The sequence below is a fragment of the Cuculus canorus genome, chromosome 4, assembly GCF_017976375.1.
Source record: "Cuculus canorus isolate bCucCan1 chromosome 4, bCucCan1.pri, whole genome shotgun sequence".
Taxonomy (NCBI): Eukaryota; Metazoa; Chordata; class Aves; order Cuculiformes; family Cuculidae; genus Cuculus; species Cuculus canorus.
In genome coordinates this window covers 15,084,413-15,105,756 of record NC_071404.1, presented here as the reverse complement: position 1 = coordinate 15,105,756, position 21,344 = coordinate 15,084,413, and the positions used below count along the sequence as shown (strand labels likewise).

Here is a 21,344-nt window from a genome sequence, read left to right as displayed (position 1 = left end):
CGAAGCCGGCTTTGTGCGGAGGTTTAGCGCAGCTGAAGAGCGCGGTGCCCCGCGGGGAGCGGCCGCAGCATCCCGGGGAATCATAGAATCACCAGGTTGGAGAAGACCTCTTGGATCATCGAGTCCAACCACTCCTATCTGCCACTAAATCACGTCCCTGAGCACCTCGTCTGCCCGTCTTTTAAATCTCTCCAGGGATGGGGACTCCCTGGGCAGCCTCTGCCAGTGCCCCATGACCCTTTTTGGTTAAAAGTTTTTTCCTGATATCCAGTCTGAAAGAGGGATATTCGATCTGAAGAGGGGCTGTCAGGCAGGGACACGGCTCGCTCAGGCTCTCGCTGCAAGGAGTGGGGCTGGAAGGTGCCGAGGGGAGCGGGACGGGCTGGGTTTCTTCCATAGGAGTGGGAAATGTAGGCTGGGTGGGTCATGGTTCCAAAGGGTTCTGCTGGATGAGGGAGATGAAACCCGACAAATGAAATTGTATTCTCTTGGTTTTGCAGTTCTTTTATGGGATGAATTGATGACACCAAACTGAGTGGTGTGGTTGCCACACCAGAAGGACGGGATGTCATCCAGAGGGACCTGGACAGACTGGAGAAGTGGGGCTGTGAGAACCTCATGAGGTTCAACAAGGCTAAATGCAAGGTTCTACATATGAGTTGGGGCAATCCCGAATTTCAGTACATGATGGGGTATGACAGGATTGAGAGCTACCCTGTAGAGAAGAACTTGGGGTTGCTGGTCAGTGAGAAGCTCGACATGAGCCAGCAACGTGCCCAGAAGGCCAAACAGTGTCCTGGGCTGCATCAAAAGAAGTGTGGCCAGCAGGGTGAGGGAAGTGATTCTGCCCCTCTTTTCCTCTCTTGTGAGCCCTCATCTGGAGTATTGTGTCTGGTTCTGGAATCCTCAACATAAGAAGGATATAGGAGTGTTGGAACGGGTGCAGAGGAGGGTTACAAAGATGATCAGAGGGCGGGAGCACCTCCCATACGAGGACAGGCTGAGAGGGTTGGGGTTGTTTGGCCTGGAGGAGTCTCCAAGGAGACCTTATAGTGACCATCTAGTACCTGAAGGTGCTACAATAAACTGGGAAGGGACGTTTTACAAAGGCTTATAGTGATAGGACTAGGGGTGATGGGTATAAACTGGAGAGGGGCAGATTTAGACTAGACATAAGGAGGAATTTCTTCACCATGAGAATGGTGAGACACTGGCACAGGTTGCCCAGGGAAGCTGTGGGTGCCCCATCCCTGGAGGTGCTCAAGGCCAGGTTGGATGGGGCCTTGGGCAGCCTGATCTAGTGGGACGTGTCCCTGCCCATGGCAGGGGGGTTAGAACTGAGTGATCTTTAAAGTCCTTTCCAACCCAAACTATTCTATGATTCCACGATTCTGTGAATCATTCCTCTTGTCAGGGCTGCAGCACAGCTAGAAAACAGAGCTTGGATCCTAAGCAGTACAGGTGTGGGTGCTGCACTGTTGGACTCACTGCACACCAATGCCATGGCTGTGTTTCAGAGAACGTGCTTCCATGATTTTTATTCAAAATATAATGGGTTTAATTTCTCCAAAACATAATTATTTTTAAAACCACTGAGAGAGATCAAACCCATTCTTGACTCAACAGCCTGTTTTGGCACTAGAAGGGCTGACAAAGCCACTCACTCTTCAGCCACCTTCCAGCTGCGTCTCCAGGCAGATGGGGAAGGACAAGGCTCACTATACCTTGCTGTATCTGCAGTGAGATGAAGGAAAATTAAGTGTTGGAGTTACTAAATAAAGAGTATTTAAATCTGCAACCTTTTAGGCAATTTTCTAAAATTGTCAAAAGAAAAACTGAAGCTTCGCTTCAGCTCTCGCTTAAGAACTTGGCAGTAGATTTCTACATTTAAGCAGAGCTGTATTTAATATTGGAGAGAGAATTTAGCTTTTGTCACCACTGAATTCTAAGCAGCGTGACTAAAGCTGTGATGTTAAGGCAATGTGTTGCTTGCACAAACTCTGCTTTCCTAAGCAATGCCTCCTACAGTTTGTATAAATGAAAGACCTAATTGCACAAGTACTTGTGCATGTGCCTGTTGAAGCTTATGTAAAAAAGCAATTATCTGATTTGCTTGTTTAGCTTATATTCATTACTTCACCAATGTAGAAGTGTCCATACACATGCAAATGCATCAACGCAAATTACATATATAATATGTTATCTATATGCATGCATTCACATGCATACAGTCAGCATTATTAGCTATTTAAATATACATGTGTGGAGCTATCTGTGTGCATAGTGATAACAGGAGCCTGATGATAACATAGCTTGCCCACAAGTCAGCAGCACCACACACTCAGTACAAGTCAGCACTGGCACTGGAAGTGAAGGTGTTGGGCTGTGGCTGGGAGCAGCCGAGGTGCTGGCAAACATTGGCTCCTGTCAGCCCTGCTGTGTGCGATGGAGCTGGGCAGAGAGGAGGTGTGAGTGGCTGGGGAAGGCACCCCAATTATGAGAGCTCACTTGTGAGACGTCAGACGTGTAACAAATGAAATTTTGCTATGCTTTCTATGCTACTGTCTGCAATAGGCGCACCCAAAGTAGGCGCACCCAAAGTAGGGAGGAGTTTCCAAAGTATCTCATTTATTGGCCAACTGTTGCATTTTGCTGTCTGGATTCTGTTTAACTTAGAATTTAGAGGACATAGTATCTTCTCCACGTATTTCATTTTTATTTCATTTTTTTTAACAAATGTTCTTGCATTTCAGTTGGCGTGAATTGAAGTTCCTCACCAGAGAAACCCATGGAAAAAGACCTATTATTGACAAGGAGAAAGTTTTGTTGGCCGAAGACATGCCTGTACCTATAGCTGCACTAGTGATACAGTCTTTGACATTGATCCAACGTTTCATGCACACTCAAAACTGTCTTTCAAGTCACAGGAATGCACTAGGAGACCAGGAATATTATCAGTGGTTGTAGAAATGGAAGTTTGTGATGGGGTGGCATATGAGACTAAACTCCTCCACAATAATAGACTCCAGTGATTTGGGAAGCAGTGGAATAGAGCGGGGCAGCAGGACAACTGCTTTGCTGCAGCACTTGCACCAAATCATCCATAGCAGTACCAGCCCAGAGCAGCAATTGTGTAATGGGGACATTTATGGTATGTTATAATATTCTGTCCATTGCCATCAACATTTTTTGAGCCTGAAATAAAAACCTTTAACATCTATAGGTTATTAGCATCCCTTTTTTTGCTTTCTGTGGGCAGTTTGCTTATAAATCTCATTTTAAGAGTAGTCCATTGAAACTACAGCTGTCACTTCTTGAGACATCTGAGGTGGTTTTTTTCATGCTGAAATCATCTTTGTAATGGCTTTTGTGCTTTTCCTTCAGAGCTTTGTCTCGTTTTCCTTTTTTTTTATTCACCTGTTAAAATTGCACTTCTCTCTCACAGCTGTTAGATAGGAAGTAATGGAATTTAACTGCTACTGCAGTTCTGTGGGGAAAAAATCTTTACAGTCCCCGATTTTAGAAATGTATGTTTTACCAGCTCTTTCCCTTCGTTGTCACATATTCTGTTTCCATTTCAAAAATACAGAGACCCACTGTTCTGCTGAATTATATTCATTTAAAAATAGTCAACACTCAGAAATTCACACATTCTCTCATCTAAGAGATACTGAATGTAAAGAGATACAAAATAATTAACATCAAAGGGAAGCTGAAATACATAGACAAAGATGTGCTGCTGAGGTTTAGACTATAAAAGCATTCCATCAAAAAAACCTCCTGTAACGTTTACGCTCTAAAACAGGCAAAAGGTGGTGGCAGAGGTGGAGGAGGCTGGAAGTTACTGTACGTTAGGCCAATTGGAATTATACTCAAGTGGAGCTATATTTAGAAGCGTGGTTGAACTTATGCTAAAGGTCTATCAGTTTTACTTACTGAAGCTGAAATGCTTTTCTGCATAGGGATGGACAAAGGCACGGGTGTATGTATTGCCACGCAAACATATTGAGGAAGGAAGGGAGAGAACTGGTATCATTGATTTATTCAGCACAGAAAAAATCCTTGCAGAATAGGTCAGATTCTGCTGTTCCTTTTTCTAATGAAAATAAATATGAGCAATGAGAAAATGATCAGAAAAGCATAACAGGAATTCTGCCTGGCAAACTTAGCTGAGCAGAGGGCACCAGAAGGGTTAGAAACAGCTGGCAATGTCTTACAGAGGGTAAAGTTCTCTCTTAAGAGGTGGCTTATGATCTTTCAGGTAAGGTAATAAAAACTGCAGTGGCTAGAATGTGAATCTATGAGAAATCAGGGTAGAGGTAAGGTGGACATTTTTAACAGTGAGGATGATTAAGGGCTGATGCAATTGATTTGGGGTTGTAATAGATTTGCTGTCATTTGCAGTCTGAAAGCCAAGGCTGAATGCACTTCTTAGAGACTGCCTCAGCTCACCCCCCACCTGCATCTTGATTCAGACAGTACAAACCAGCATTCTATAGGCTGTGTTGTTGTTGAAGTCATTTGAGCTGGTTAGAGTTATCCCTGTTGGCCTCAAAATCATTTAAGATTTTATTGACTTGGGACTGTGAAGGATAGTGTTAGTTAGCCATATATAACAGAATCAACAGTCCTCCCAGTATCTCCTTTTTTAACTCTGTAATAAGTGCAGTGTGGTTCCTACATCAGGTGTTGATCACTCTCTGGGTGAAATCATGAAGTAATTGATACTACCAGAAGAGATTTCCACAAATTTTCCTTTTTTCTTTTTGTTATTCCTAGTAAGCCTGACTTCATTTAAACCAATAGTAAAAGATTAAAGATATACACTAGCCAAGACCAAAAGCAAAGGGAACAGGACTTTTAAAAATATGATTTTCTGATGGACTGTCTTAGTTAATTTTGTGGATTTTCTCTTATAAAATGTTATCTTGTCATTTTGGATAGTCTTAATTTAATACTAAAAATTAGTATTGGTATTTTCCAGGGGCTCACATGATGAACAACTGAAGATCAGTGACATTTAAAACAAGAAAAAGGAAAAAAACCCTCAATTTATACAATGACACAATTTTGGGTACATTATTCATATTCTCAGAGCATGCATGGCTACATCCCAGGTGCACATCTGTCCTGAGAAAATCGTCTAGAGAAAAAAAGCTATTTTAATTTTCTAACAGTGAGCATTTCAAGATTTTTGTTTTTATTTTGTCTTTTATCAAGAATATTGCAAAACTGCAAATAATGATCAGATGGGCTTAATTCCCAAAGAAGCCACTGTAATTTTGTCTCTGGCTTAAATAGCATAATTTGCCCTATGGAGCAATTTGAAAACAAATTTCTTTCCAGTATTCTAATTGCTCTGTTCCACTAACCCACTGTATTAACAGAACCTATGAATTTTATATTGAATGTGTAAATTACAGGCTTTTTTTTAGTTAGTTATTTTTATTAGAACATTTGCGACTAACATGATTTAACTTAGGATTTTACCCTATTAACTTAAAGTGAGACTGTCTTCCACAAAATTAGTAGAAAAACTAAGTCAAACTAACAATAATTTCTATAGTGAAAACAGATGCTATTTATAAAGTTTTAAGTCTGACAGAAAAAGGGAACTCAGGGACAGAAGTCATCTGGGTCTCAGCCTCGTAACGAAGGCAGGTGTTGTCTCATAGGGTTGGACAGTAACTCATCGTTGGGTTTTCCTCCTCCCAAAAGGCAGCTGCTGGATGGGAGTGGAGTTGGGAAGTGGGACCCCCAAACTTCAGCTGCCTCACTGGCACTGTAGGACAGCTGTATTATCAAGGGATAGGCTGTTGAAAATGCTAAACACAAAACTACAATGCAAGGTAATTTTATATGTGTGAAACCCATTAGAGATAATGGGGTTTTTTAATCTGTATTTTTAAGAGCTGAATAGGGCCAGGGCAGAATTTTGTAGTTCAGGATTTATTTGGGGGAAGAATTACAGTTTCAAGTTTTTAAACAGTAGTGTTATGAATGAGCAACTTTGTCACTCTGAGATAAACAGCAGTAAATTACTACTTTTACTTAGTTATGCCTCTTTATTAGGTGCAAGGGGGAGACCTTAAGTAAGACTTAAAATAAAATGCTCTGTTAGCATCAACAGGTCTCATTCATCTCTATAGCAGAATAACAGCAGTAGAGATTAGAAAGTTCCTTACTAAGTACCTATTGTAATAATCCGTAGGACTACTCGTCCTATTACAGTATACAGAAGAACAGCTGATGAAGACATCAGTCTGCTGGCATAAGAGTTGTACAGGAGATGACAAAGAAAAACTGAAGTGTATTCTTCTGTCCATCTGTGAAACAGCAATAGCTATTTATTCCAACTTGTGAATAGCCTTCTGCATGGTGAGCAGTGGCATTTAGTCTTACAGTGTGTCTAGATTTGTCATCCTTTTCATTTCTCCTTCTCCAGGACACGTAAGGAGGATCAAAGAAGAAATATGCACTTTTTCAAGGTGCAAGAGCATCAAGCACCTCCTCTAATGCCTTTACAACCCCCATTCTTCTGACTGACGCACTGCAAACAAAGGAGGAAACATACAGATCGAAAAGCATATGCTCCAATAAATCAAGGCAAATACCCCAAATTCAAGAGACGTCATAGCCACAGCGGACTGGCACAGCGTGCAGCCTTGGAACAAAAATCACCTTTGAAAAGGGAGGAGATAGGACCTTCAAAACGTCGTTATGAGGCAGGCCCAGGATCTGATTAGTCCTGGTGAAATGGCCAGTCTGGGGTTCATCTGGGGAATGGTACGGCTCTGCACCAATCTCAGGGAAGGCTTCTGTTAAAAGTCACAGCGAGACCTCAGTAGTGGCCGTGACACTTACTGGGAGCCGACGCTTTGTCCCAGGGATCCTTGTGTTAGTAAACCACTAACTCTACACACGGAGTTTTTCTGTATATTATTTCAGCAGGGGTGGTCCATCAGAAGACTCTCATGTATACTAACTTTCAGGATATGTTAAAAAAACTATTTTTGCCTTGGGGATTCAGCAGAGGTAACTGTACACAGGCCAGTCTTCATGAAACATAAAATGTGTATTGATCTGAAAGAAAAAGATTTGCCGTAGGGAGCAGAGGGTTCCCAAATGTCAGAGCAGAAAACAAAGCCAAGGACAGAAACTATCAATTGAAATATTGTCTAGCTGCCTTCATCAAAGAAAATAATGCAGATTAAATTATCTGATATTTGTGAATTGTTTGTTGCACGTAGGCTGTACTGATTGCACTAATTACCTGCAATAATGATACCGGGCTCTGGATCTGAATTTTAATTTTAGAATAAATTGCAACTACTTATTGTTGCTGCTGTGGCCTTTATATTTACAAATTACTAGCTATTGCAATCCCTTTCAGTACTTTTGACCAAGACTTGTGGCCTGAAGAGGGACAGACTATTTTATTTTAGCTGTAGCTCTATCCAAAAATAAAACATAATGGAATTATAGTTGCACAGAAGTTTAACATTCATTTCTGTTTTGGCAGAACATGAGGTAGTTTTCTTCCTTTGGTCATTAAATCTATTAATTATGCCCTATTATTTTGTGTTGTTGCATTGTCCTTCCTACCAATGTGCAGATTGACTTGCCCTTTGTCAGGTTTTACCTGTACTTGTTGGCCACATCTCACAGGTTCAGTGTTGGTGCCACATCTACCCACAGAGCTGATGTCAAATGCATGCAGGAACACTCATCTCTTCTTGATATGGTGAAGTTTGGGTTCTTGACTCTTATTGCACTAGAAAGGTTTTCCCAAATGGTGAAAAAAGAAAATAAAAGTAAAGCTTTGGAGAGAAGGCAGACACTGATGCCTGGAAAAGGACTCAAGGATGCTTTCATAAGTATGTTTGGCTACTGTTGTCTTATTGAAGTATTTCTTGTTGATTAAGCTATTGGATTCAAGCAGGTAGTGGTGGAAAATCCCACCTATAGAGCATTGCAGGAGTGCTCCTCACACCTAGGAGAGGAGCAACGCAAGGGGCGAGGGAGGGGGTTTATGTAACCACCTACCATCAAGATGTTTCTTCAAAGCCATTGCTTACTACCTCATAGCTGTCAGTTGCTGCCTTCCTATAAAAGCTCATTGCCTATTGGGGGTGAAATTACTAAATTCAGAAGATGATGGGCTCAAGTCTGAACCAAACACCAAGTATAGGTTTAGCACTAGGTATGTTAGGAATTGTTTCCATGCATTTTTAAAAGCATTCTGATCTTCAGTTAAGCTTGGAAATATTTGATTGCAGAATAAATTAGAATAAAGAAGTTATGATATCTTTGATAATCCTGCCTGTGTGGACAGGAGTTGTTCCTCACTCTGCTTTGATTAAAATGCTGATTTGATTTCTAGGAATTAATGGATCTGTGTCTGCTTTTCACAAACTGGCTTTTAACTCCAGGTATGTAGCAGTGACATCCAAGCAAAAATTTACTGAAAAATAAACACTGCTTTCACAAATTTTGATAGAAAATATTGTGTAAAGGTAATCAATTGTGGAGAGCAATGGCAGCTGATTTTCCTGCTATCCCCGTTCTTTCACAAATTTTTGCATACTGCATCAATCTTTATTTGATAGCGTATTCTTAGGCCTGAACTGTGCTCCATTTGCTTCGGGCAAGAACTAGAAAATGTGTTGGTAAAGATTTCACAAAAGGACATATTTATAGGGATGAAACTCAGTTCTCTTTTAGGTGAAGAGCATTAGCAGAGGAAGGCAGGAGGCATGCCACAGAGAGCTGCTAGTTTTGCTTTATATCTCAGCCAAATAAATAGTATGGGACATGGCACACCTCCTAAAAAAAAAAAAAAAAAAAAAAAGTATAATACTCTAACCACTGTTAGACTGTTGACATTAAAGTGAGTTTTCCCATTAACATCATCTTCAAGATCAAGTTCATCCTTTAAAGCTTCAGTTCTGTTTAAATCCAGATTGCATTTTATTCATGCATGTACGGAACGAGGACAAATCCCTGGGGACAAGAGTTCCCAGGGAATAAGTGATCCAATGAGCCAGCTGTACATACATCATCTCTAATCAGACAGAGCAAGGTAGGAAAATTAAAAAATGAGTGTTTGCATTAAATTCTTGACATTTAAGGATTTTTTTTAAATTTTATTTTAGGTGACACAATGAATGCACGTTTGGTTTTCATAATACATCATATAAGAGATGGTCAAAGATGTCCACAGGCTCATTTTTCAGGATCCAGAAATGAATCATTTGAAGGTATTTGCACATCACTATGCACAGATACTCATATCTCCATTCAACCTGTGTTTTGCTCACTGTTAAGTCACATAAAGAATAAATAACATTCAAGCAGCATTCATTCAAGGTTGCTTTAGATCTGCCTTACTAAAACTTCAACGGGGCCATCAGAGGCCTCCACAGGCTGACACAGACACAAGAAAAGAAGCATTAAGTAGAAGTGGTGTTAAATGAAAGCATCATTTGTAAAATCACAGCCTACCAGTTTCCAGCAACCTCACCTTAGAAAAGGCTCTGAAGAATTATCCTTTTAAATAGCTTTTTTCTCTTTATTCTTGCAAATGTGATTTCTAAGCATTTCTTAATCTTATTAAGGAATAAATGAAACTAAAACTCATATTGGCCACATAAAATATTGTCATCAAGTTTACAAGTAGATTACACTAGTGACATTATTATGATGACTGAAATTTGCATTTAATTCTCAGCCAGAAACAACTCCAGCAAAGAGCAAAGCCTACAACTTAACAAAACTACTATATTTTTAATTTTCTTCTTAACCAAATCCTGCTTTGTTTAGAGCTTTTGCAGGAAAAGGCAGAATAACACAAGCAGGTTACACTACATGCCCCTACTTAGGAAAGAGCTGGTCAGATCCTGAAGGATTTATTATATGCTGCTTAATGGAAGATACAGGCAGGTTTTATTTTAAATGAATTCATTATGCTTATAAAGACCTTAAATTCCCTAGTCAGTGGAAAGAAGAATGTACTTGCATTACTTGGATAATTTCCCTCTCTGCTGTTCTCTAAATCCATCTACTTCACTTCACTGATACAGTCCATTCAAAGTCTATGGACCACAAGGGGGCCATACAACACAGGAATATTTCCAAAATTATCAAAATGGGCATTGGAAATTTTTTTTAAGTGATTAAAAGAGGAAATTCAAACTATCAAGAAATACTAGTAAAAAAAATTCAGTTCTTTTGGAAAGACTAAACAATGACTTCTCCAGCTTCTTCCATCTTAGAGTCAGTGTCACTGGGGAAATCTATGGTCATACAAGTTTGACTCTTCAGGCAAATTCTTGAGTACTGTAGGAAACTTTTTGTACCTTAGCAGCCTTTGTTCCTGTACATATGTGAGTTTAAATGCTACCTAAGCATATATTATTGAATAAAGAAAATCATCTAGGGAGGAAGAGAGGGAGTGGAAGAGTCTAACAGAAGGATCCGATGAACATCATGGAATAGCTTTCTGATTAAGTTTATGCAGCAAAAGTTGCAAAACCTTTACCTACCAAGCGCACTTTGGGGCTGACCATAGAAATTCCTTGAAAAAGAAATTTTTGTTTAAGTAATATTCAATTGGTCTCAGAGACATTCCCTGGAGATCTCAAAGTAGGCAAACTTTCCCCAAGAGGCACTTTAGGAAAGTAACAATGAGCACCTGACAGACCTCTCTCCCAGTTAAGTCGGCTCTCCTGCCTCCTATCACATGCGTGAACAGCTAGGTAGGCAGAAATAGGGTAACTTTGTGCTATTCCTTATATTTTAAACCATGATAAATTAGCATTGTCAATATATACCAGAGAAAAACAAAAACAAACAAAAAAAAAAAGGAGAAGTTTGAGGGCACCCAGGTTTCACATTGATCAGAGAGCTAGAGGTCACACTACAGTAAACAATCTGATTAATGTTACTGGTCCAAAAATCTGTTTCTAAAATGTTCTGAACTTCATGAATCACCATTGCTTCAAGGGTAGTTACGTTAACCTGCTTCCATAAAGTATCCCTTATTTGGATGAGATAATATTTTTTGAGAGAAGTCCTGTGGTGAAAACCTTTTAAGCCTCTCAGGCCAAAAACAAGTCTCTAGTCCTGAAACAGAACCATTCAGGTCAGCAGGGTTTCATCAGTGCAGCTCGGAATAGAATTTGCCCATTAGCATGTTTAAAGCATTTGCTCACTGCCAGAGTGCTGCCTTAATTCATTTTTCTGAATAAACTTCAATTTCAGTACTCAAAATCAATTTAATATTGTAGACGAATGAAATTATTTCAATGGTAATGTTTAGAAACAGAAAGGCCTAAGTAATTGCAGGTGAAATATAACTGAATAAGGATGTTATTTATTTTTGAAACTTCCAAATGTGTGCCACAGAGCATATAGCCCCTTCTTAGCCCTTGGGATTAGCTAGCTCTACTTTGGCTGAACACAGATGCTGGAAATCAGCTGCAGAACACCAGTTCTGGTTGAAGAGTGACACGGAACCCACCCTGCAGAAGCAGAGGAAGAAGAAACAGGCTTCCTCTAGCCATCTTTTGTACCCTTACTGAAGTGGAATTTGTGGGTTTACCTAGTGAAATTATTTTTTTCTGATTATCTGGATAGTGTTATGCGCTCTACTTAAAATTGAGTCAGTCTGAGACAACCAAGTGAAGTGGTTAGAACTGGTATTTACACAGAAGTAGGTGAGATCAAGCTATTATGTGCAAGGTGAAAGACAGAAAATGTTACTGTCTAGGATGAATGTAAGCATTAATAGAGATGTAGTAAAAGAGCATGACAAGCAGCCCTAGAGTAAGGCAGATATTACAGCTATGTGATCAGATGGCGACTCTTTCAAAAAACACTTGAAATCAAACAACTTAAATTGCTTTGCAGGAACACAGTTCTCACATCCAGCCTCACTGATGGTGTATCTAATTCAGACTTCACCCGTTACCTCAGATGAGAGTTGCTTTACCTGACCTGGGGTTTGCAACAGGTAAAGTAGATAATGGCTGTGTGTAATGCAAAAAGGAACTGAAGATTAATTATGATGTGAAGCAACTCCTAGAAATAATCAGCTAATTTATCAAATGGTCTGTGTTTGCCATCTAGTGGTATAAAGCCAGAATTTTTGTGTGAGAGCAGACAAAACAGCTGAGATCTTCTGTCCCATAAGCAGACTCCTATGTTGAAATACAACTGCTTCCAGGCAGATGGTGGTGACAACTGTAATTAAAAGTATAACTGTCCTCCTAGGAGCAAGGGGCAGAAATGTTGCAGCCCTTACCCACCTGGCTTAGGACTAGATCATCAGGGAGTTAGTGAGGGTTATCCAATAATTGATCTGTTGTTGTCTTTTAGTATTCTGGTCTTTGTTACAGTCTTTCAGTCTTGCAGATCTATATACTAAGAATATTCAGGCACACCGCTTTCACTGTTTTCTGTGAGAATTCAGGCAACTAAATATTCTAGAGACTGGAGATCAAGTTTTAACAGCTTGTTAACTCCTCCGCCAAGGGCCCTCCAGATTTGTCCATATACCATTTTGGCAATGGAACATATAGACCTAAACATAAGCTATAAAACTAGTTCTCTCTATTAAAACATTACAAGGATGTGTGAATAAAGAATTAAGTAAAAGGATTAACTTTATTCTCAATTATGTCACATAGTGAATACAAAGCAAGGGGGATGCTTTAATAGAAATACATTTTATCAGAAGAAATTACATACAGCATGGTGTCTAATCATACCTATTATTTACTTGGATTTCTTGCTATATAGTTAAGAAAATAATAATCATATATTGATTTTTTTATCAGTATTCAGGAAGTTTAAAATAATTCCCACATCCCAACTAAACAGCAAATGTTTTCAGGTTGGACTACAAAAACATAGCTAGGAATTAAGAATCAGAGCTTTCATAGTACGTCTGTGATTCAGGAGCATCACTCAGTTTAGCTTTTCCTGGGATTTTCCCTCCTAAGTCATACAGATTATTTTTTTTAAACCCCTTTCACAAGCCACAATGAATGAAAACAAAGCAATACAAATTATGTAGAGGGCAAACCCCAAATGACCAAAACAAAGGTGAATGAGAACAAACTAACTGTGCTATGTACAGTTACTCATATTAACACTTTTTATGATTCTGAAAAGTGTACCTCTACAATAACACCACATATATAACAAAATACGTGGAAGAAAAATTGAAAAAAAATCACATGCTATTAGCTATGGTCCCTTCTTTTAAAAAAATATTGAATTTTCTGTTTATTGAGCAGCTGTTGTTGTGTTCACTCATTCATTCATCCACTCATTCAACTGTTATTTATTTAATTAATTATTCAATCAATTGTTCACTGAGGGACCGTATATGATTTATGTTTTACAATTGACCTCAAAGAGCGAGGCAGCTGAATGCATCCGATAGAAAATAGAAAAAGGCATTGCAAGGTTCACAACAATTATCCAGGGTTCAAAGCCAAAAACTATTTCTTCTAGTCCATTGTCATATTCCGGGCGGCACCCAAATGCCGGTGGTATCCAAAGCTGCAAGAAAAGAACACAAAGCCAGTGTTATTCATCAGTGACACAAGTGACTAGTGCTTAATGACTGTGACTCTGCCAAACTGCAATTTAGTTTTAGAAATTCCTAGGAAAACCCTCCCTCTTGCTGCTGGGGAACACAGATGGAAGAGGGTTTCAGCTTCCACTGCTGCTACAGTATTTGTACTGTGACTAAAACAAGCCTAGGCTCCTAGATTCAATCTTTAAATAAACTTTGTTCCTCAAAGGCACATTCACTTCTTCTTCCAGAAGTAAAATCTACTTGCTACACATTATAGAACCATGTAATTTTAATATACTTATCAAGCTTGAAAGGTTGGGAAGCTTTTGGGTATTAACTTGTGAATCACGTTCAAAATGTCTTACCGAAAGATTGCATAGGAATAAAAATGCAGCGATGTTCTTCAGAACTCTCCTCTTGTTGTTAGTAACTGAATTTCTACTGTAAAATGAGAAATCTGAGGCTGAATGCATGACCGAACTATTTTCCTGACTTGTTTCTTCTTTGGCATCACCACCAGCATGATTTTCTCTCCCACTGATACTGCCCTTAAACAAGCAGGGTATCTCTCCGCTGTCACCAGCAGCTCTGCCATTGTAAATCTCTTTGTATGAGGGGGTAAGTGATAAAGTGCTCCCCCGAGATATAGTCACAATTCGAAGAGTTTTAATATCGTCATTCACTTTTTCCTGTTCACGATGTATGGATTCAATGATAAAGAGGTTCTGAATATATTTCTCAATAATAACAAGAACGGAGTAGGGCAGGTTATACCATGTGTATTTTGGATGAGCCTGGGCACAGATAATGGCGAGGATCGAGCCCCAGGAGAGGAGCCAGGACCCCGCAGCTGTGCCCACCAGCAGCTCTGCATCAAGTTTTCGAGCAGGATTTTTTGAATTATCCAATGATCTATCTTCCAGTCTGTAGATGAGAAGGGCGACAATTCCAGCTGTACACATGAGAGCCAAGACAAAGATAGCATGCAAGTAAAACATAGTAAGTGCTAACTCGCTTTTGATTTTTGAACGTCCAATCTGAATTAAATACACAACAACTATGGCTATTGTGCTAGTTAACACAATTAGTCCAAAAATCATTCCAACAGTTATGCCATGGAATTTGAATGGAGTTTTGTGTTGCTGCTGGCACTCGACTTTGCGGCCAATGTTCTTCCACAGGACATAGAGCATTGTGGATGCTAGGATGTGGTACTCTATATTAAAGGGGTATAGATAATATATTCCTTGTGAAAATATCGAACAGAGAGTTGTTGTCGTGCAGTTGCATTGAGGTGCATGGTCATCTAAAACTAAAGGAGAAGGAGAGATTAGTTAAGTGCATTATAAGGATTTCTCATTTAAAGTAAATAGATAAAATTAAAATAAAATAGTAAAACATAAAGATAAGATTTCAGTCAAACAACACATCGTGCCACCCAGTTAGCTACCTGAGAAAAGGTTTTGCCATTGAAGCCATTAACCTAACAGAGCTTTTACATGCACTGAAGTATAATCTCTGGCTTCACTACTCAGCCGCTGAGCAATGTAACCACATCATGACTGAATGCTGCACCAGCGTGCACCAAACTTCAGCAGGGCCTTGGTAAAAACAACTTTTTATAACATGAAAACTTAAGATCCCAAGGTCCTTCAGCTTTGAAGGCTTTTGTGGAAGCCCAGGGATCTGTGGATCAGATCAAGAACAAGCTTAACAAGCAAAGGGTTCAGTTCCACTCTCATTTTTGTCAGTTATTTACAAAAGTGTGGTTTCTGATACAAAAAACACTTTCTTAAAAACTTGTTTATGTCTAGGAAAGAGGTGAAGTAAACCAGAAATACTTCCACTCAGTGTCCCAGTATAGTTTTAAGGAAAAAAAAAATTCAAAATGAGTCTTCTCCATTTGAGAGGAACCTATGCAATCATTGTCTCTGCAGTGTAGTTACCTGCATTGTAAACTCCTGAGGCATCTCAATGAACAATTGCTTGTATTTATAAAATAAATATATTTAATGTTCATTTGTAACCTAAGTAAATAATTAAAGAAATCCAAAAATTCCAAGTGGTAGAAAAATAGACACTTATTTTCGCATGTGTTTATTTAGAAACATATAAACATACATGCTGAAGGGCACATCTTTAGGTGCTGATTTTAGAATTGTACCTCGAAACTTTTCTTTTGTTTTCTGTAATTTTAGAAGAGAAAAGGAGAGGAGAAAGTTGATATTGTTTTGTCTCAAGCACACACTGTTAAGAGATGAAAACCAATTGCTTTTGCAGTGGATTTGCAGCTCGTGTTTCTGATGCTATTTCCAGCTGTTCAAAATTGTGCAACAATTCTGGCAGCAGAACAATTGGAAATAATATAAGGAAACTGCTTATATTTAACAAGTAAAAATATCACACAGAGCCACTAACTTGTGATTTGCCTGCTCTCTACTAATGCTCCATGACTGCAAAATCTCTGAACCATTGCTTCATCTACCCAATTATTGATGGAAAGTAGATCATTTCCACAGATACACCAAAAAGAGTAACACACATAAATGGATGTAAAATTGCGGGCATACTTTTAGACATAGTTATACTGAAAATACTATTTTACAGATTTTAGATTTAAGTTTTCACTTAAATGTGAACTTTGGCAAGAATTATTAAAAATGCCTAAAATTTTTCAATTTATACAGACTAATAAATAGGCATAAGGGAAATTAATTCAGGCTTTGCCTTTGTCTACACAAAATCAGGAGGTTTTAGGGTATGGGTACTATTGAATTCACCGGGTGGGAAAACACCCATTCTCCCCTTCATAAACTGTCTGTCTTTTCCCTTGTGAACACAATCAAAACCTATCAGCTGTACCAATAAATTTTCATGGGGAGAAAATCAGTTATAGCTGCTGAGAACTTTCATTTCCTCTTTAAAGTTAAGCACTCCTAATTTCCCTATGCTTCAGTGGTGTTTGAAAGCAGAAGGCATCCCCAGCAGTTATACCCAATATATGTTGACTAAACTTGTATTGTCTTACCAATGGTGAATATGGTTCTTTATAATAAAAATAACCATTCAGAGCAAAAGCTTCGTCTTGTGAATCAGCCCTGATGGATAATTCCTATCCCTCGGAGCCGTTCCACTGAATCCCACAGGATCACACATCATGTGTAACCACTCTTCTGGGAAGGATCTGCAGGCTTATCCACACTTGTTTTGCTACCAATAACTTATAAAATAGTAAACTCTAGTTTTAACAGTGCTGTGTTTAATTTACTTCTATGATGTACTAATAAAGGGATTCCTTCAATAAAATGTTTTTTAAAATTTGGGCTTTTGTTTTGGAACTTCAGGATTTGTTTTTCTTCTAGACCTCATCCAAAGGGGAGATGAGTAAACCGAAAACTACAGCCTGAACCACATATATGATAATGATCATATAACAGTTTAATTGAGATCTGAACTGATCACGTATCAGTTTACTACCACTTGCCCAGGAATGATTATGCTGACATAGTTCCAAATGACCCAGCTCCATCATACAGTGATGCAGTATTTTGCATGAGAACATGTTAGAGCAGGAATTCCAAAATGTATCAACCCTTTCACTTACCTATTGTTATGTTCCCAAACCCTAGTGTGATTAGTCTTTCCTTATGTTCATTCAGTTGATGTTTTGACTCTGTTAGCACTCCATTTGTCCACAGGAGTAGATTTGTGAACACAGAATGGATAACCCCAAACCTACAAAATAAAGTGATTATTGAAGGAATCTGGACAGACTATACCTCTGTATATGTTAAATAAAATGGATTGGCTTTCTGTAGACATGCTACGTGGCACTCCTTAGCTGTCAGTACGAGGAAAATCAAATCATAACCGATTTCCCTAAAGGTGTTCCTCTGTGGAGCACAATGAATGTTAGTCTTCCAAAATTTTATAGGAACACAATGGCTTAATGTATTAAACCATCAACAGTATGCTGTTATGTGCTCTGCTTTCTTATGTGAGTGTTGTTATTCTTTCGGCTGGACAATCTTCATGTTAATGACAGTGACTGAAAAGTCTGAATAGAGTTAATTGATTCACAAGCCATATTTCACAGCCTTCTGCAGTGCTCCTTCGTACTCACTGTGGCTGGTCTTTCTTCTAACTTCTGATCAATGCATTTTTGCCTCCTGTGGAGACTTAAAGGCAACTGAGGGCTTTACTGCATTCTGACTACTGGTACAGTGAGGGTAGATTTCCAAGTGTTTATGAGACTCCTCATTTCTGACAAGCCAAATGTTTTTCTCCTGCAACTGCGGCTGGTTTCTTCATCAAGAAACAGTAGTTTACTACTGCACTGTTTTCACTGATAAACTTTCAGTTTGGGATTTTTAAAATTCTACTTATAAACAGAGCTGATTTCACCAGCTGACAAAGCAAAGCCTTCTGCAATCTGTCTCTTCATTGGCAAAAGGCTTAAACATTTACCCAAGAGAGCAAAACTTGCCTATCAGAAGATGCACCTTGTCTATCAAGGATATTGCTTAGTAAATTTCTCACTTCTGCAGAAAGAGGTCAGCTCATTGGTAATTTGAGATGAGTATTTTAAAAGTTACCCTGTTTGTTTATTTATGTTCTATATACAGATAGAGTCATCTACAATAATTCACCCAAAACTACAAAACCAAAACTACAGCGAAACTGGCTCTGCTGCCTCAAGGACTAGTTCTCAGCTCTATAAGAAATGTATTCAGCTGTTCAGAGGACACATTAATTACACTGTGACAACCAAGTTCTGATGTCAGAAATGTCTACAACCCTTATTGATTTGTGTAATATGGGATACCACTGGGAAGGTGGTGTTTCCCAGTGAATTTCCACATCTGCATCTAGTTCCAAAAGCTGACTTCTATAAAAATCAATACAAAATGCCTCAGATATATTGCACTGATTGCAGGTTGCTTACACAGATTTCAGTAGCTAAATAAAGACACCATAATATAGTTCATAGTCCTAGGACAGATACATGGTGCTTCCTTCCACAAAAAAAAAGCAAGTGACACTGTGATACCATACACTGCCCATTTCCCTCTCTCATGAGATAAATATACTTATTCTGTGATCATTCTATAAGATAAAATATAAGCACAGTTTAAATAACAGTAAATGGAGCTACTATCTATTTATCTTAACACAAATAAAAGGAGAATCAAGCTCTGTAAGTTTTCAATGATGTCCCTCATACAGTAAAACAGTAGCTGTTAAAGCACGATGCAGACCTATACCTATTTGCTTTCCAGATGAGGATCAGATCCACTTTACCTTTCAAGTGTTTTGAAAGACTGGATAATATCCTTTGCATGACACCAAAGAAAGTACACCTAAATGAAAGGAATGCAGAGAAAAGTCATTACACTCAAAAAGGAAAGTGCATCTATAGTAATCGGTGAGTCCTCTGATGATTTAAACTGAGGTAGCTCCATCTCCACACATGTGAAATAACTCATGATTTCCTCTGATGTTCACCCAGAACCTCTCTGGCATGAAGAACCTGATCTTTCTTATATGCAAAGTCAGTGGCTTAACAGTGGAAAGTGTCAGTGTGACTCTACAAAACATATCTTGCACCTGCATCTGGAGAGGCTTTTATTTCAGGGGAAATAAGGATACCAGCTGTGGACAGCAGTCTGCTGCAGGGTGTGGTGATGCTAAGTGTGAATGATTTATTAAATATATGAAATATAGGATACAAGACTTGATAAATAAAACAAACAACAGACACCCAGAAAGCAAGAGAGAAGTTTGTACTATCAGCCTGAGAAACTACCACATTAAGAACATGACAGTTGTGCTCAAGGACAGTACAGAAAGCTCAACTGGACAATAAAAGAGAGATGACAGTACTGAGTTAGCAAGTAAAGGGAAAAGCATTGTAAAAAGTGGGAATCTCTGTTTGTGGGAGGCTAACAGAGACCTCAACATAGAGATTATTGCTGACACAAAAGCAGTTCCAAGTGCTGATATGTGTAAGGAGAATACCGATATCCCTCAGTAATATTAGGGTGGAACTGAGAATTTACTCAGAATAGCTCCTAGGATACTGAACAGTAGGTGAACTATGAGGAGAGAAATGGTCCAAAAGGTTTTTCTTAGAAACCTGCCTGGTTTGGTGTTCTAGAAACAGTCTGAAAAGTGCCAAGATCTTTGGGTTCTTCTTCAGCAATTAGAGTAACTGGTAGCCCATTTTACTACTGTGCCTATTACAGTAGGCACCCCCCATCACGGCTGGTGTCTTCTGAGACATTCAGTATTTGATTTTTGAAAAAGCTAGGAAAATGCAGTTCTCTGTGCATCGCCTACACCACCCAGCAATAACATGTTCATTCATTACTCTAATGAAGAATTTATCAAAAGGTGTGACCATTGTAGAACCCTAGATGTGAAGACTAAAAGTTATCATGGAGGTTTCAACTGAAACCAAACAAATTGAACTTAGCACCTTAGTCTCATCTAATGCCATGTTCAATTTCCCATTCTGAGATAGGTGCAGTAAATTCTAACAGATGATGTGAAAGCAGTCCTCAAAACCTAAAAATCATAGGTTTCAAAGTCCTCTTCAGACGTTAGAGTCAAGAAAGTGGGGAGAAATAAGAAAAGTCAGTAAGGTAAAGAAGTAGCATTAAATCCAATTTTTGCTCACAGAGTACTCATTGCCTGAAAGGGAGATCTGCCTGCAAAAGAACATAATGCACAGCCTGTCTTGGAAGGGCAAGTACATGCTAGTTCATTGCTTGCCCAAGTGCAGTATATACATATATTTATTATTTTAATGGCACATATCAGGATGCCTCCATAGAATAAAATACAACAGAATCTGACACATATTCTGTAGAAAACAAATCCTTTGGGCTTTAGATGACACATAATGAGGGATGTTGCCTGCTGTAAATTCATCCTGTGTTTAAAAGACATGAGAAGATTTGGCTTAGGAAAGAGGAACCTGATAAATTACTTCTTTAGTTTTTCTTTGATTGCTGAGCCTCGCATTCAAGATTTCATTATTTTAAGCTAAGTAGATGATAAATTCAACAACACTGAGTGATGTAAAATTTAAATTAGAATTCTTGTTCCCTTTATTCAGCATTGTTGTACACTGTTTCTTCCACATTCCACTTCACAGCAGCTGGAAACCTTGTCGGCTCATGGCCACTGGATGCAACGAAAAATGCTACATGCATATCTATGGGGGAAAAAAAGGCTTAATTTCTTTGGCTTGTTTTCCAGAGGTAAGGCAAAGATGTTGTGAGACATGGAGAGTGGATTTTAAAAGAATGTGAAATTCAGATTACTTCAACCAAATCAGAATTTCACCCTCAGAGAAAAAGATAGAAGAGGTCAGAGCTTCTGCATAAATTTCAGTGCTTTTCCTGTTACAGAAGGCAGAAAAATGTAGGTTGCTCAAATGCTCATTTACATGCAATGGATAGGAAAATCTTCCTTTTCTTTCTGAATGACTTAATCATCTTGGAAAGTACATTCAATTACCTGTCTATAAGTGAATATCTTAGTTGAGTGGCTTTTTCTTTCCTACAAATCTACTGACAGGTTGTCAGAGGAATTAATGTGACAAACAATCAGCTATGGAATAACACCACGTGATATAGACCCAAAGCCTTACAACAAACAAGCAGTTGGCATGCTTTACTGAAGTCACTGACTGTATTTGATACTGTGCAGTCACTGATAAGCAAAACTAAATGCTTCTAGAAGGAAAATC

At 38.8% G+C, this 21,344-nt stretch overlaps 1 protein-coding gene across 1 annotated transcript; it reads right to left on the bottom strand.

The window, feature by feature from the left end:
- Positions 1-13,261: 13,261 nt before the first annotated feature.
- OTOP1 (otopetrin 1) lies at positions 13,262-17,352 on the bottom strand. The gene is made up of 3 exons (XM_009561537.2): positions 17,193-17,352; positions 13,954-14,900; positions 13,262-13,569 (listed from the first exon to the last, which is right to left on the bottom strand). Exons 2-3 carry the CDS (start codon positions 14,779-14,781, stop codon positions 13,399-13,401), a joined length of 999 nt encoding a protein of 332 aa, XP_009559832.2. The 5' UTR covers positions 14,782-14,900; positions 17,193-17,352; the 3' UTR covers positions 13,262-13,398.
- Positions 17,353-21,344: the final 3,992 nt, after the last annotated feature.

Excerpts from the sequence above, each read along its gene's own strand:
- OTOP1 (XM_009561537.2), bottom strand. The coding sequence starts at position 14,781 with ATGCTCTATGTCCTGTGGAAGAACATTGGCCGCAAAGTCGAGTGCCAG. Across the intron at positions 13,570-13,953 it reads TATTCCTATGCAATCTTTCG|CTTTGGATACCACCGGCATT; the intron begins GTAAGACATTTT and ends CTTTTCTTGCAG.